The sequence below is a fragment of the Chiloscyllium plagiosum genome, unplaced genomic scaffold (genome assembly GCF_037043375.1).
Source record: "Chiloscyllium plagiosum isolate Xiang-an unplaced genomic scaffold, Cpla_swu_hap1 HiC_scaffold_2, whole genome shotgun sequence".
In the NCBI taxonomy this organism is placed as follows: Eukaryota; Metazoa; Chordata; class Chondrichthyes; order Orectolobiformes; family Hemiscylliidae; genus Chiloscyllium; species Chiloscyllium plagiosum.
The window spans coordinates 44,267,564-44,281,027 of record NW_028270140.1 but is presented as its reverse complement, the minus strand read 5'-3'; the positions used below and the strand labels follow the sequence as shown (position 1 = coordinate 44,281,027).

General features: G+C 42.6%; 1 protein-coding gene across 1 annotated transcript in view; it reads left to right on the top strand.

Moving 5' to 3' along the window:
- Positions 1–13,464, top strand: part of dnah6 (dynein, axonemal, heavy chain 6) — a gene marked incomplete at its 5' end in the record, with an annotated part of 301,703 nt that overhangs the window by 230,356 nt on the left and 57,883 nt on the right. The window contains 2 exons of the mRNA XM_043705917.2: positions 5,997–6,085; positions 10,674–10,820. Of these exons, the coding sequence (XP_043561852.2) occupies positions 5,997–6,085; positions 10,674–10,820 (236 nt within the window). The remainder of the gene's footprint in view (positions 1–5,996; positions 6,086–10,673; positions 10,821–13,464) is intronic.

Below are 13,464 nucleotides of genomic sequence, written 5' to 3'. Positions count from 1 at the left end.
CCTTGACAGGCCAGGAAGGGATGAACCAGTAGGATCTAGTGCACTTTCTATTGACTTTTTTGTCAACAGTCCTCCAAGGGCTTTTATTATTTCATTATGAATCTTTGGCTGAGTTTCAAAAAGTCCGATTATCTAGTCTAGCAGTTCAGATTGGTTACTAGCTTAAAAATCTTATAAATAGGGAGCGGCCTTTTAATAGTGTGTCTGAATAGAAGTTTGTTATGAGACATTAACCCATTTGAAATTTAAACGTTTTGAATGAGTTTAGTTTTATAAGTATCAAGACTGCTTCTTTTTATTTGTTCAGGGGATTTGTGTGTTATTGGCTCAGCCAACGTTTATTGCCATCCTTAATTGCCTTGCAGAAGATAATGATGCCCTGTTGTCATTGATGTACAGAATTGTCCACAGCATTGTTAGGAAAGGAGTTCTGGGATTCAGACCTTGTGATGTGGTTCAAAATGAGAATAATGTGTGGCTTGAAGGATAACTTCAAGGTTATGGTCTTTCCATGTATGCATCTTTCTAGCTGATAGAATTCCATAGGCCCTGGTAGGTACTGTGTGAGTTACTGCAGTGCATCTTGTAGATGGTTGCCACTATGCACTGGTTGTGAAGGGAGTGAATATTGAGAGTGGTGGGTGGCGTGCCATTCAAACATGCTGCTTTGGCCTGGATGGTGTTGAGCTTCTTGAGTGTTGTTAAAGCTGAACCCATCCAAGCAAGTTAAAAGTTTTCCATCAGACTCCTAACCTGTACCTTGTAGATAGTGGATAGGAACAGAAACAGGAACTGCAGGTATGAGATGATTTACTCATCACAGAATTCTTAGTTTCTGATCTGCTGTTGGAGTCATAGTATCTTTATGACTGTTCAGTTTCTGGTCAATATTGACTTACCTAGGATTTTCGTAGAGGGAGATGCAGTGATGCTTATGAAAAAGAATGACAAGGCATGATAATTTGATTCTCTCTTGTTGGAAATGTTCATTACCTGGAACTTGAGATATGAATGTAACATGCTCTTTATTAGCTCAAGCTTGGATATTGTTCATTCAGGTCTTGCTTTCTGCATATGGATCTAAATTGCTTTTGTATCTGAGCATTCATAAATGGTGCTAAACATTCACAATCTTCAGCAAACGTATCAACTTTTGACCTCCATGGTGGAGAGAAGGTCATTGATGAAGCAGCTGAAGATAGTTGAGCCTAAAACACTCAACTGAGGAACTCCTACAGAGAGATCCTGGAGCTGAGATGATTGAATTCCAACAACCGCAACCATCTTCCTCCTTGATAGGTATGACTCTAACCAATGGAGAGTTTTCTCCTATTCCCATTGAATTCAATTTTGCTAGGGATTATTCATATTGTATCATGTCAGCTGTAGCCTTGATGTCAATAGCAGTCGATCTGACCTCACTTCTGGAGTTCATCTCTTTTGTCCATGTTTGGACTAAGTCCGTAATGAAGTCAGGAGCTGAGTTACCCTGGCAGATCCCAAACTGAGCATCAACGAGCAGATCATTTCTAAGCAAGTGTCAGTTGACATCCTGATAATTGATGTTATTAGGCTGCCATTATCTTTCAGCTGAGCAAAATCTTTTCCACTTTGAGGTTTATTCTCTTTTCAAGAGAAATGTTCAGTTTTCTACTGCAAACTTGCAGTGGTCTCTTTTTCCAGGGGCAGATCCAAGTGCTGTTGGAAAGACAGGAACTGACTCCAAAAGCATGTTGCTTCAGCATTTAGGCCCTATTTCTTGAAAACTAAGTTGTCAAGCGGCCAAAGCCGTAAAACCCTCTCTTAGTTTGCTTTCACAACTTCTTCTGACTTTTGGCAAACAACATGAGTTGTTTGGCAAGCGACTATGGATTTTAGCCTTTTGACTTTTCAATTCTAAGAGCTATATGATAAACCTTCTTCAATCCTGAAATTGTCCAAATCCTTCCAACGTTGCCTGCTTTCTTCACATAATTAGTTTTAAGAACTGTGTGTAGAAATTTCCAAGGCACACAATGATATGGCTTTGGTGAGAAAGCTAGGATAATTGCTTGACCTTGGCAGTGAGGCGATTTTTGACAGCAGTAGGACAAAGTTCAAATAATATTGAATGATGAATGATATTAATGAGTGACAAGAAGTCTATTTCCATGCATTAACATCACATTATTAGTTAGTCTCACTCATTTGTCCACAGTTTTCCATTCTTCCATACAGAAAGTAGATGGCAGCAATTCCCAACATATAAATCAGAGTCATTACCTGACAACTTTAGCTAGCCACTTGCTCCTCTGTACCTCCTCCTTGGACACCAGTCACTAACATCTCAAGGCATGCTGTATGGGTAATGGGCACATACATTCTCTAGGAGAAAGTGAGGTCTGCAGATCTGAAAATGTGTTGCTGGAACAGCGCAGCAGGTCAGGCAGCATCCAGGGAACAGGAGAATCGACATTTTGGGCATGAGCCCTTCCTGAAGAAGGGATTATGCCCGAAACGTCGATTCTCCTGTTCCCTGGATGCTGCCTGACCTGCTGCGCTGTTCCAGCAACACATTTTCAGCCCACATACATTCTCTATCCATGGAAGCTGTCGTCAGAATCTCCCGGCCTCACTACACCCTCATGGCATATCTCCAATCCACTTACAATGTGGCTAAGTGCTTCAGTGCTACATTTTTGAATGCACTGGGACCTTTCACCATCCCCCCAGACCTCCCCCTCACTGAGGACCCCAGCTCTATACCCACACCAGATCCCAGCTCCCAGCCTTGCCGAGTTTTCACCATCCCCCCAGAACTCCCCCTCACTGAGGACGAACGATCAGTCCTCAGCAAAGGACTCACCTTCATCCCCCTCCGTCCACGCATCAATGAATTTAATACACGCCGTGACATCGAACAATTCTTCCGTCGCCTCCGCCTCCGAGCTTACTTTCACAATCAGGACTCCCGCCCACCTTCCGAGGACCCCTTCGCCCACCTCCAACACACTGCATCCACTTGGATACCCCGCGCTGGCCTATTACCTGCCCTTGACCTCTTCATTTCCAACTGCTGCCGGGACATTAACCACCTCAACCTGTCTACCCCCTCCCCCACTCCAACCTCTCACCCTCACAACGTGCAGCCCTCCAATCCCAACCTCACCATCAAGCCAGCAGATAAAGGGGGCGCAGTGGTAGTCTGGCGCACTGACCTCTACACCACTGAAGCCAAACGCCAACTTGAGGACACGTCTTCCTACTGCCCCCTCAACCATGACCCCACCCCCCATCACCAAACCATTATCTCCCAGACCATACAGAACCTCATCACCTCGGGAGATCTCCCACCCACAGCTTCCAACCTCATATTCCGGGAACCCCGCACTGCCTGGTTCTACCTCCTTCCCAAGATCCACAAACCTGACCACTCTGGCCGACCCATTGTCTCAGCATGCTCCTGCCCCACTGAACTCAACTCTACCTACCTCTTCACCGTCCTATCCCCCCAGTCCAGGAACTCCCCACATACGTTTGAGACACCACCCACGCCCTCCAACTCCTCCAAGACTTCCGTTTCCCCAGCCCCCAACGCCTCATCTTCACCATGGATATCCAATCCCTCTACACCTCCATCTGCCATGACCAGGGCCTCCAACCCCTCTGTTTTTTCCATCCAGACATCCCCAACAGTACCCTTCCACCGACACTCTCATTCATTTGGCCGAACTGGTCCTCACCCTTAACAATTTCTTCTTTGAATCCTTCCACTTCCTCCAGACCAAAGGGGTATCCATGGGCACACGTATGGGCCCCAGCTGTGCCTGCGACTTTGTTGGGTAAGTAGAGCAGTTGATCTTCCGTAATTACACCGGCACCACTCCCCACCTCTTCCTCCACTACATTGATGACTGCATTGGCGCCACCTCGTGCTCCCGCGAGGAGGTTGAGCAATTCATCAACTTCACCAACACATTCCACCCTGACCTTAAATTTACCTGGACCATCTCTGACACCTCCCTCCCCTTCCTGGACCTCTCCATCTCCATTAATGATGACCGACTTGACACTGACATTTTTTACAAACTCACCGACTCCCACAGCTACCTGGATTACACCTCTTCCCACCCTACCTCTTGCAAAAATGCCATTCCATATTCCCAATTCCCCCGCCTCTGCCGTATCTGCTCCCAGGAGGACCAGTTCCACTACAGAACACACCAGATGGCCTCCTTCTTTAGAGACTGCAATTTCCCTTCCCACGTGGTTAAAGATGCCCTCCAAAGCATCTCGTCCACATCCCGCACCTCCGCCCTCAGACCCCACCCCTCCAACCGTAACAAGGATAGAACACCCCTGGTTCTCACCTTCCACCCTACCAATCTTCGCATAAACCAAATCATCCGCCGACATTTCCGCCACCTCCAAACGAACCCCACCACCAGGGATATATTTCCCTCCCTACCCCTTTCCACCTTACACAAAGACTGTTCCCTCCGTGATTACCTGGTCAGGTCCACGCCCCCCTACAACCCAACCCATCCTGGCACCTTCCCCTGCCACCGCAGGAACTGTAAAACCTGCGCCCACACCTCCTCCCTCACCTCTATCCAAGGCCCTAAAGGAGCCTTCCACATCCATCAAAGTTTTACTTGCAAATCCACTAATATCATTTATTGTATCCGTTGCTCCCGATGCGGTTTCCTCTACATTGGGGAGACTGGGCGCCTCCTAGCAGAGCACTTTAGGGAACATCTCCGGGACACCCGCACCAATCAACCACACCGCCCCGTTGCCCAACATTTCAACTCCCCCTCCCACTCTGCCGAGGACATGGAGGTCCGAAGCCTCCTTCACTGCCGCTTGCTCACCACCAGACGCCTGGAGGAAGAATGCTTCATCTTCCACCTCGGAACACTTCAACCCCCGGGCATCAATGTGGACTTCAACAGTTTCCTCATTTCCCCTTCCCCCACCTCACCCTAGTTCCAAACTTCCAGCTCAGCACTGTCCCCATGACTTGTCCGGACTTGTCCTACCTGCCTATCTTCTTTTCCACCTATCCACTCCACCCTCTCCTCCCTGACCTATCACCTTCATCCCCTCCCCCACTCACCCATTGTACTCTATGCTACTTTCTCCCCACCCCCACCCTCCTCTAGCTTATCTCTCCACACTTCAGGTTCACTGTCTTTATTCCTGATGAAGGGCTTTTGCCAGAAACGTCGATTTCGCTGCTCCTTGGATGCTGCCTGAACTGCTGTGCTCTTCCAGCACCACTTATCCAGCATCTGGTTTCCAGCATCTGCAGTCATTGTTTTTACCCCTTTCATTATAATGCTGCCACAAGGACATTTTGCATTCAGGGACAGGCACCAATTTCAAGGATTGGCTCATGCTGCATCTTAGGGCTGTTTGCTCACTCTCTTAACACTCGCTCACGTTTTGCCTACTTTGTTGTTCACAGCATCCCTTCTTTGCCTTACCTCAGTTGCCAAAGTCCCCACTCTGCAGTGCTACTACAGCCAAAGACACCTGTCAGCTGTGATGGACTGCTGAGTTTCAGGACTACAGGCTCACTCCTTATGTGACTCCAGAGTCATTTGTAAACTGTTAAACTTTGACATGTCATTCACACATCTTGGTAACATCCACTTGTTTACCAATTTGGGTGAGTGGCCTCCGGGGGTTTGCTGGCATTACATGATGATCCCTCTGCTTTCCAAACAATGAGGCAAGGCCCTAAAATTTGGCACCACTAGCAGTGATTTATTTCCTTAGATTTAGCAACAGGTTTTTTTTTGGTTGAACTGCCCCTGTATGTGAAGATTTTGCATTGTTCATAAATCAAAGTACAGAAGTCAGAACATAGTTCATGGCAGTGGACAATCTCTGAAATGTTTGTTTTCCATATCTTTACCAGATGTAGTGCTTCTATAAACTACAAGATGTTGTATTATTATTGTTTGCAAAAATATATATTTGCATATAATAGAAAATATTTATTTTTCTAGATGCTGTTATTCATGAAAACTTCAGACTGTTCCTAAGTTCCATGCCTACCAACACCTTTCCTGTTACAGTTTTGCAAAACTCCGTCAAGGTAATACATTCTGAAATTTGCTAGGTGCATTTTTCCCTTGAGAAGCATAGAATTATTAGATGGTTAATTTGACCCATCCAAGCACTGTATTCCGGATCTTAATCAACTGCTTTGTGAAATTCCAGGTCTAGACTTGGCATATCATAGTAGGTAATATGAATTCATGGCAGTAAGCAAGGTTGCCTTATTAGATTAAGAAATTTTAATCTTCTTTAGCAATAGAAAACATAAACTTGCCTCATGTCCATCATTTTATTTGCTGTGGCAATAGTGAAGGAAATTGCTGTTATGACCTCAGCTTAAGGTCTAAATTTCCATTGAATTGACCAGCATAGTCTCGAACTTGTCTGGGACCACTAGATGGGGCATCTCACTACAAATAAATTGTGAAAATAGTATGAGTCATCATGTTGAATTAACAACAAAACAGCAAATTGTTTTTATATTATGCTTTCAGTCTGGTAAAATATCCCCAAGTCACTTCACGGAATCGTTTTCAAATCGCATTTGACACTGACTTAACAAAAGGATGTTTAAGTGAATGTCTTAAAGGAGGACTGATGGATAGATAGTCAAAGAGATTATGGCTGTGGTCTTGGAGGAGATTTCTGCTCATCTCGTGATGAATGTCAGACAAGTAGTGTGGTAGTTTAGAGACAATGGAGGGGTCACAAGAGGTAATGTTGAGTCCTTAGCATACCTATGAATTGATGTTGCTGAAAGCTGTCATGTAGATGAGAAACAGGAGGATATGCCAGAGGTTACAGTAAGTGGGAACAAAAACTATTGAAGGCTGTTATCTGGCTGTGACTGGACAGATGAAAATCAAATCAATCCAGGGTAATCCCACTGAGCAGGATGAAATTAGAGTGTTCTTGCAAGAGGATGCTGCAAATAGTTTGAGAAGGCTGATGCAAGATGTCACATCAAATGTGCTGAGCTGGTGCTATGATGGAGCGCGAACCTGACTGAGGAGGGACTCAAACATGTACTTCTGGAGGATTGGCATAGAAATGACAACGTGTTTATTTACTATAGGAAGTTAAGGAAGGCTACAGATGAGGTGGCAATTTGGTAGAACAGAAGAGTGTAAGGTTGGCTTTTTTGAGAAAAACAATGATGATGGCTGAATTGAAGGGGATGAATGAAATAGAAGTGGAATTCTGAAGAGGGGATACACAGCATTACAAAGCAGCATTGCAGGGCTGTTAGCCAGGTAATAATACACAGAGACAGGTTGGGACAGATTGTGCAAATGTAAAAATCAATAGCAATTCAGCTAAAGTTGGAAAAAAAATGTTAAAAAAGGCAGAATAAATCCTTCTTTACTTCACTGCATGTAGCATTCACAGCAAAATACTGCAAAGAAAAAAATCAGTAGTATATATGGAAGATAATGGGTGTGATTTTATAGCCATTACAGAAGCTATAGGATTACAAGGAGATTAAACCAGGGCTATATGACTTTTTAAAAGGACAGGTAGGAAGGAAAGGGTGGTGGCATAACTTTTAAAGTATGAGATGGAATAAGTACGATAGCAAGAAATGTTTTAGAATCAGATGAGGTGGAATCCACATGGCTGGATGTAAGAAATAACACGGGGGAGGAATACATTGCTGCCCCTAACTGTAGCTATATTACAGGAAAGAAAATAAATCAGGAAATAATGAGGGCATGTTTAAAAAAAGGCAGGTAGAATGAAAAAAATTAATTTGTCAAAAGTAGCTATGAGGGAGAATTCATAAAATGTATTTCAGACAGTTCCGAAGTATAATGTGTTGTTGATCCAACCAAGAATTCTCAGAAAAAAAATCACCTAGGAATCTCATCACCATAACATAGTAGCATTTAGAATTCTCTTTGAGATGGAGGAACTTGTGTCAGAAACAAATGTGCAAAATTTAAAGAATGATACATGTTAAGAATGAGGGCAGAGTTGCCTGGAGTTGACTGCGAAAGAAGCTTTGCATGAATAATGGGATTTGTGAAAACAGTTCATGACTCATGGGAAAGACCTATCCAGGTGAGAAAGAAGGTTCCAGGAAGGAAGTAAACTAACCACGAAAGATAAAGACAGTATCAAATCGAAAGAAAAAGGACATACAATACGATTAGTGGTAAGGCACAGGATTGGGAAACCTATGGAAACCAACACAAAAAGAGAAAATAAATCAATTTTTAAAAAAGAGCAGAAGGAGCTTCTTTAAATATATAAAAAGGAAGAGGGAAATCAAAGTGAATGTATGTTTCTTAAAGAATGGAGCTGGGAAACAATAACAAGAAACCAGGAAATAGCAGACAAATTAAGCAAATACTTTCCATCAGTTTTCATAGTAGAAGATGCTAATATTATTCCAAACATACTAAGTAATCAAGAGCAGAGGAAATACATACAAACACATCGGAAAAAATGTATTAGAGCATCTAATGAGGCTAAAGGCTGATAAGTCCCTTGGACCTCCTGGGTTGCATCATAGAATGGTAAATGAAGCAACTAAAGAGTAAGCGTGGTAATAAACTTGCAAGGACCCTTAGATTCCAGGAGGCTCAGAGAATTGAAAAAAATGTCAATGTAGCAACCTTATTCAAACAGAGATAGGGAAAAAAACAAGTAACTATAGGCCAATCAGCCTAATGTCTGTCATTGAGAATATATTAGAATCTATTATAAAGGACATATTAGCAGACCATTTAGAAAAACATTATACAATCAAACAGAATCAGCATGGCTTCTTGTAGGGGAAATTCATGCCTGGCAAATTTATTAGAATTCTTTGAAGAGGTAACAAGCAGAACCAATAAGGGGGAAACAGTGGATGTGATATATTTAGATTTACAAAGGGTGTTTGATAAGACACTGCACAAAAGTCAATTTAATTAGATAAGAGCTCTTGGTGTTGGAGGTAGTATATTAGTATGAATATAAGATTGTCTAACAAAAGAAAACAGAGTTGGAATAAGAATGCATTTACAGGATGGCAACCTGTTAGCAGTGGTATGCTGCAGGGATCAGTGCTGTGGCCACAATTATTTACAATATTTATGAATGACTTGTGTAAGGAAAGTGAATACACTATAGCTAATTTTGCAGGTGACACCAGAAAATCGATTGGAAGGAAAGTGGTGAGGGTAACACAGAGACTATAAAGATGAGACACAGATTAAGTGAGTGGCAAAAAACTTGGCAGATGAAATGTATGGTTGGAAAGTTGGAGGGTGTGCACTTTGGGAGGAAGAATAGAGGAGGTAAATATTGCTTTAAGAAGAAAGACTGTAGAAAGCTGCAGCACAGAGGTATTTGGGGATAATCATGGATAAATAATAAAATGTTAGCATCTAAGTTCAGTAGGCAAAGAGAACTTTGGTCTTTATTTCAAAGGAAATGGAGTATAAACTAGGGAAGTCTTCACTGTGAATAGTTTTAGTTCTCTTACCTAAGGAAATATATAGGTTTTGGATGCAGTCCATAGAATGTTCACAGTACTGATCCCAGGAATAGAAAGGTTTTCTTAGGAAGAGAGGTTGAGTAGGTTGGGCCTGTACTCATTGGAGTTTAAAAGAATGAGCAACAATCATATTAAAATGAAAGGATAATTAATGGACTTGACAGACGCTGAGGAGGCTTTGCCCTTGAGATCAGAGGACATAATCTCAGAGTGAGGAATCATTCATTGAAGATAGATGTGGAGAAGTTTCTTCTGTGAGGATAGTGAATCCTTGGAATTTGGAGGGCTGTGGAGGCTGCTTTGTTCAGTATATTCTAAGTTAAAAATCACACAACACTAGGTTAGAGTCCAGCAGGTTTATTTAGAAGCACTAACTTTCAGAGTGATGCTCCTTCATAATGTAGCTCGTGGAGCAGGATCATAGGACACAGAATTTTTAGCAAAAGATCATAGTGTCATACAATTGATGTGATATATTGAACAAATGTAAATTGCTGTTAAGTCTTTCACCTTTTCGAATGGGTTGCAGGTTTTGATTCATTAGTATGTAAATCACAGAACTACTTTCATGCCACATTCCTAAGATAACAAGGTTTTATAATAAAAAGGTGACATCTCAGCTCAGATAATGCATTAAAGGTGTGAACTACCTGACGAAAGAGCAGCGCTCTGAAAGCTTGTATTTCCAAATAAACCTGTTGGACTATAACCTGGTGTTGTGTGATTTTTTTAATTTGTCCACCCCAGTCTAACACCAGCAACTCCATATCAAGTATATTCAAGGCTGTGATGACAAATTTTTAACCAGCTAAGGAACCAAGGGTTATGGAGAAAAGGCAAGTAAGTGGAGCTGAGGATATTCAGATCAGCCACGACCTCATTGAAGAGTGGAGCAGACTGAATGGCCGACTACTTCCACTATGTGTTTTGGTCTTATGGACAGTACCTGAGAAGAGAGAACCATTAACAGTATAAGATAAAGCGACAACCTCAGTAAAGGATGCAACTCATAAGTTTAAAAATATTTAAAGTCATGCATATAAACAACTTTGTTGACAGATTTTAAAGTGTATTTTGAGCGAGCATTAGTCATCTATGTAGACTGAAGCAAAAACAACTAACAGCTAATATTCTCCCTCAGGTCACAAATGAACCTCCAAAAGGACTTCGTGCTAACATTCGACGAGCTTTCACGGAAATTACAGCCTCTTTCTTTGAGGAGCATACCTTGGGCAGGAAATGGAGAAAGCTAATCTTTGGCATTTGTTTCTTTCATGCTGTGATTCAGGTAAGATTTGTTAAATAAATAAGCAATTATTGTTTATTAGCTTGTTTCTATTTCATTTCAAGGTGAATTTCAGCATATTTCAAAATCAGGATATTTTTGCTTTGAAATAATATAATCGTAAATTTTCGCTGGAGAATAGGAAATTGAAGGGTGACCTTACAGAAGTTTACAAAATCACAAGGGGCATAAATAAGGTGAATAGGGGGGATCCAAGATGGCGGCGACCCAGTAAGACTGAGTCTATAGTGCTCCTCCCAAGACTTGGGCACAGTGGGTCACCTACCCCTTACCAAGCTCACCAAATCATTTATAAATCATTTATAATAGTTTAGTAACTCAATTAGTTGTGTAATATTACATTTAAGCAACTTTATCCTAAGTTAAAATGACTAAAGGGAAGGGAGCCCGCAGCTCTCAGCAAGCAGGAACCCCTCCCCCACACTCTCCAGCTGCAGCAGAGGCGTCCACAGCCGCCCCGGGGGACTTACCAACAGTAGCAAGTCTTGCAGAAATGCTTTCCAAGCTTGACTCGAAGATCGATGCCTTTATCGTCGAATCCAGGAATCGTTGGGAGTCGCTCTCGGCCGCGCTGCAGAAGCACGACCGTGAAATTGAAGAAATTCAACGCCGAGTCGGAGGGGCGGAGCTAAAGGCCGCGACCTCGGAGACAACCGCTCAATCGGCCGTGGATCAGGTCCGGACTCTCGAGCAGCGAGTCCGGACCTTGGAAAATCATATTGACGACCTCGATAATCGAGGTCGTTGAAAAAATATTTGTTTGCTGGGCCTTCCCGAACAGGAAGAGGAAGGCCAGCTTACAGCATTCCTGGAGCAGTGGCTGCCACAACTTTTAAATCTGCAAGCTGGATCAGGCCAGGTAAGGGTGGAATGGGCCTACCGGGTAGCAATACGCGGGCCCGGCTCGAACCAGCGCCCACGCCCGGTCCTGTTCCGGCTGCAGAGCTACAGGGAGAGGCAGATACTCCTAGAAGCCTCTAGAAATCTCGGAAAAGACCCCCAAGCTATGATCTACAAAGGATCCAAGATCATGCTATTTCAGGACTTTTCCCCGGCTCTGGTTCAAAAGAGGAAGGCATTCGACGAGGCGAAGAAGCGTTTAAGGGACTTAAATGTACAGTACTCCTTACGCTACCCAGCGATGTTACGCTTTAACCATGAAGGATCTGTATATAACTTTGGATCACCAGAAAAGGCTAAGGAATTCTTAGACTCTCTTAGATAAACTGTAGGACATAATGGATGTTGGTCTGCCTTCCCCCCCCCCCCCCCCCCCCCGTTTTGGTTTATATCCCCTCACTTTTTTTTTCTTACCTTATTGCTTAATATTATTATGGGGGGTGGGGGGATTTGATTTTCTCCCCCCCCCCCCGCCCCTTGGAGTTGTTTTCTGTTATTATTTTATGTATATATGAGGGGTGTATGTATATGTGTGTGTGTGTATGTATGTATATATATATATATATATATATATGTATGTGTATGTATATATATGTATATATAAGCTGGGGGATTTGGTTAATGTTGGTGGGGGGAGGTGGTTACCTTATTCGATTTTACCTCTGTCTTTAGGAGCGGGGTTGTTTTTCCCTTCGTTATTTTGTATTATCATATTTAATTATTATTTGTTGAACTGGTAATTTTATAGTTATATGTTTATATATGGTATTAACACCAAATACACCCAGGTGTTGGTAGGGGTGGGGGTGGGGTGCTCACTGTTAACTCTAGCTTTGTATTATATTTGAATTTTCCTCATTTTATTGAGGAGTGCCTGGGTCAAGGGTGGGGCATTGGTTGGGAGAGGATATGAGGGATTTTTGGAGAGGAAGTGATGCCCCCTGGGAACAAGGGGGAAAGTCTCCACTTAGATACGTTTTATATTTTTTTAATTTAGAAATAGTTTTTTACTGTATTGTTGTGGGTGTATTAAAGAGGGTTTATTTTTGTAAATTTTACATGTTCCATGCTCGGGATGTTCTGGATAGGGTTCCCCCTCCCGAGGGGTCTCGGATTGGCCCAGAGGATTATGGTTGATCAATCGGTTAAGTGGTGCACCTGGAATGTCAAGGGGAGTAATTCGCCACTTAAAAGGAAGAAAATATTATCAAATCTTAAGAAGGAAAGAGTTGATATAGCTCTCCTACAGGAGACACACCTGTCAGATAAAGAACACTTGAAATTACGACAGGGCGGATTTGATCAGGCCTTTTTTTCTTCTTTTAACTCAAAAAGCAGGGGAGTTGTTATTCTTGTTCGGAAGAATTTCCCTTTCAAAATCCTAAAGCAGATAAAAGACGAATCTGGACGATATATCTTGATTAAAGCTCTCATAAATGGAGAGGAATATGGGATTTTAAATTTGTACTGCCCCCCGGCACACCCCTTTAAATTTATAACGGAAGCCTTTTCAAAATTGATGGCTTTTGATGCCCGTCGTATAATTATAGGGGGAGACTTTAATTGTATTATGGATCCGGAAATAGACAGGATTCCCAAGAGTACTGCAGGAGTATCTCCCAGATCTAGACAATTGATGGATCTGAACAAAGAATTAGGATTAGTAGATGTATGGAGATGTCTTCATCCACAGGGTAGAGATTTTTCTTTCTACTCTAATCCACAT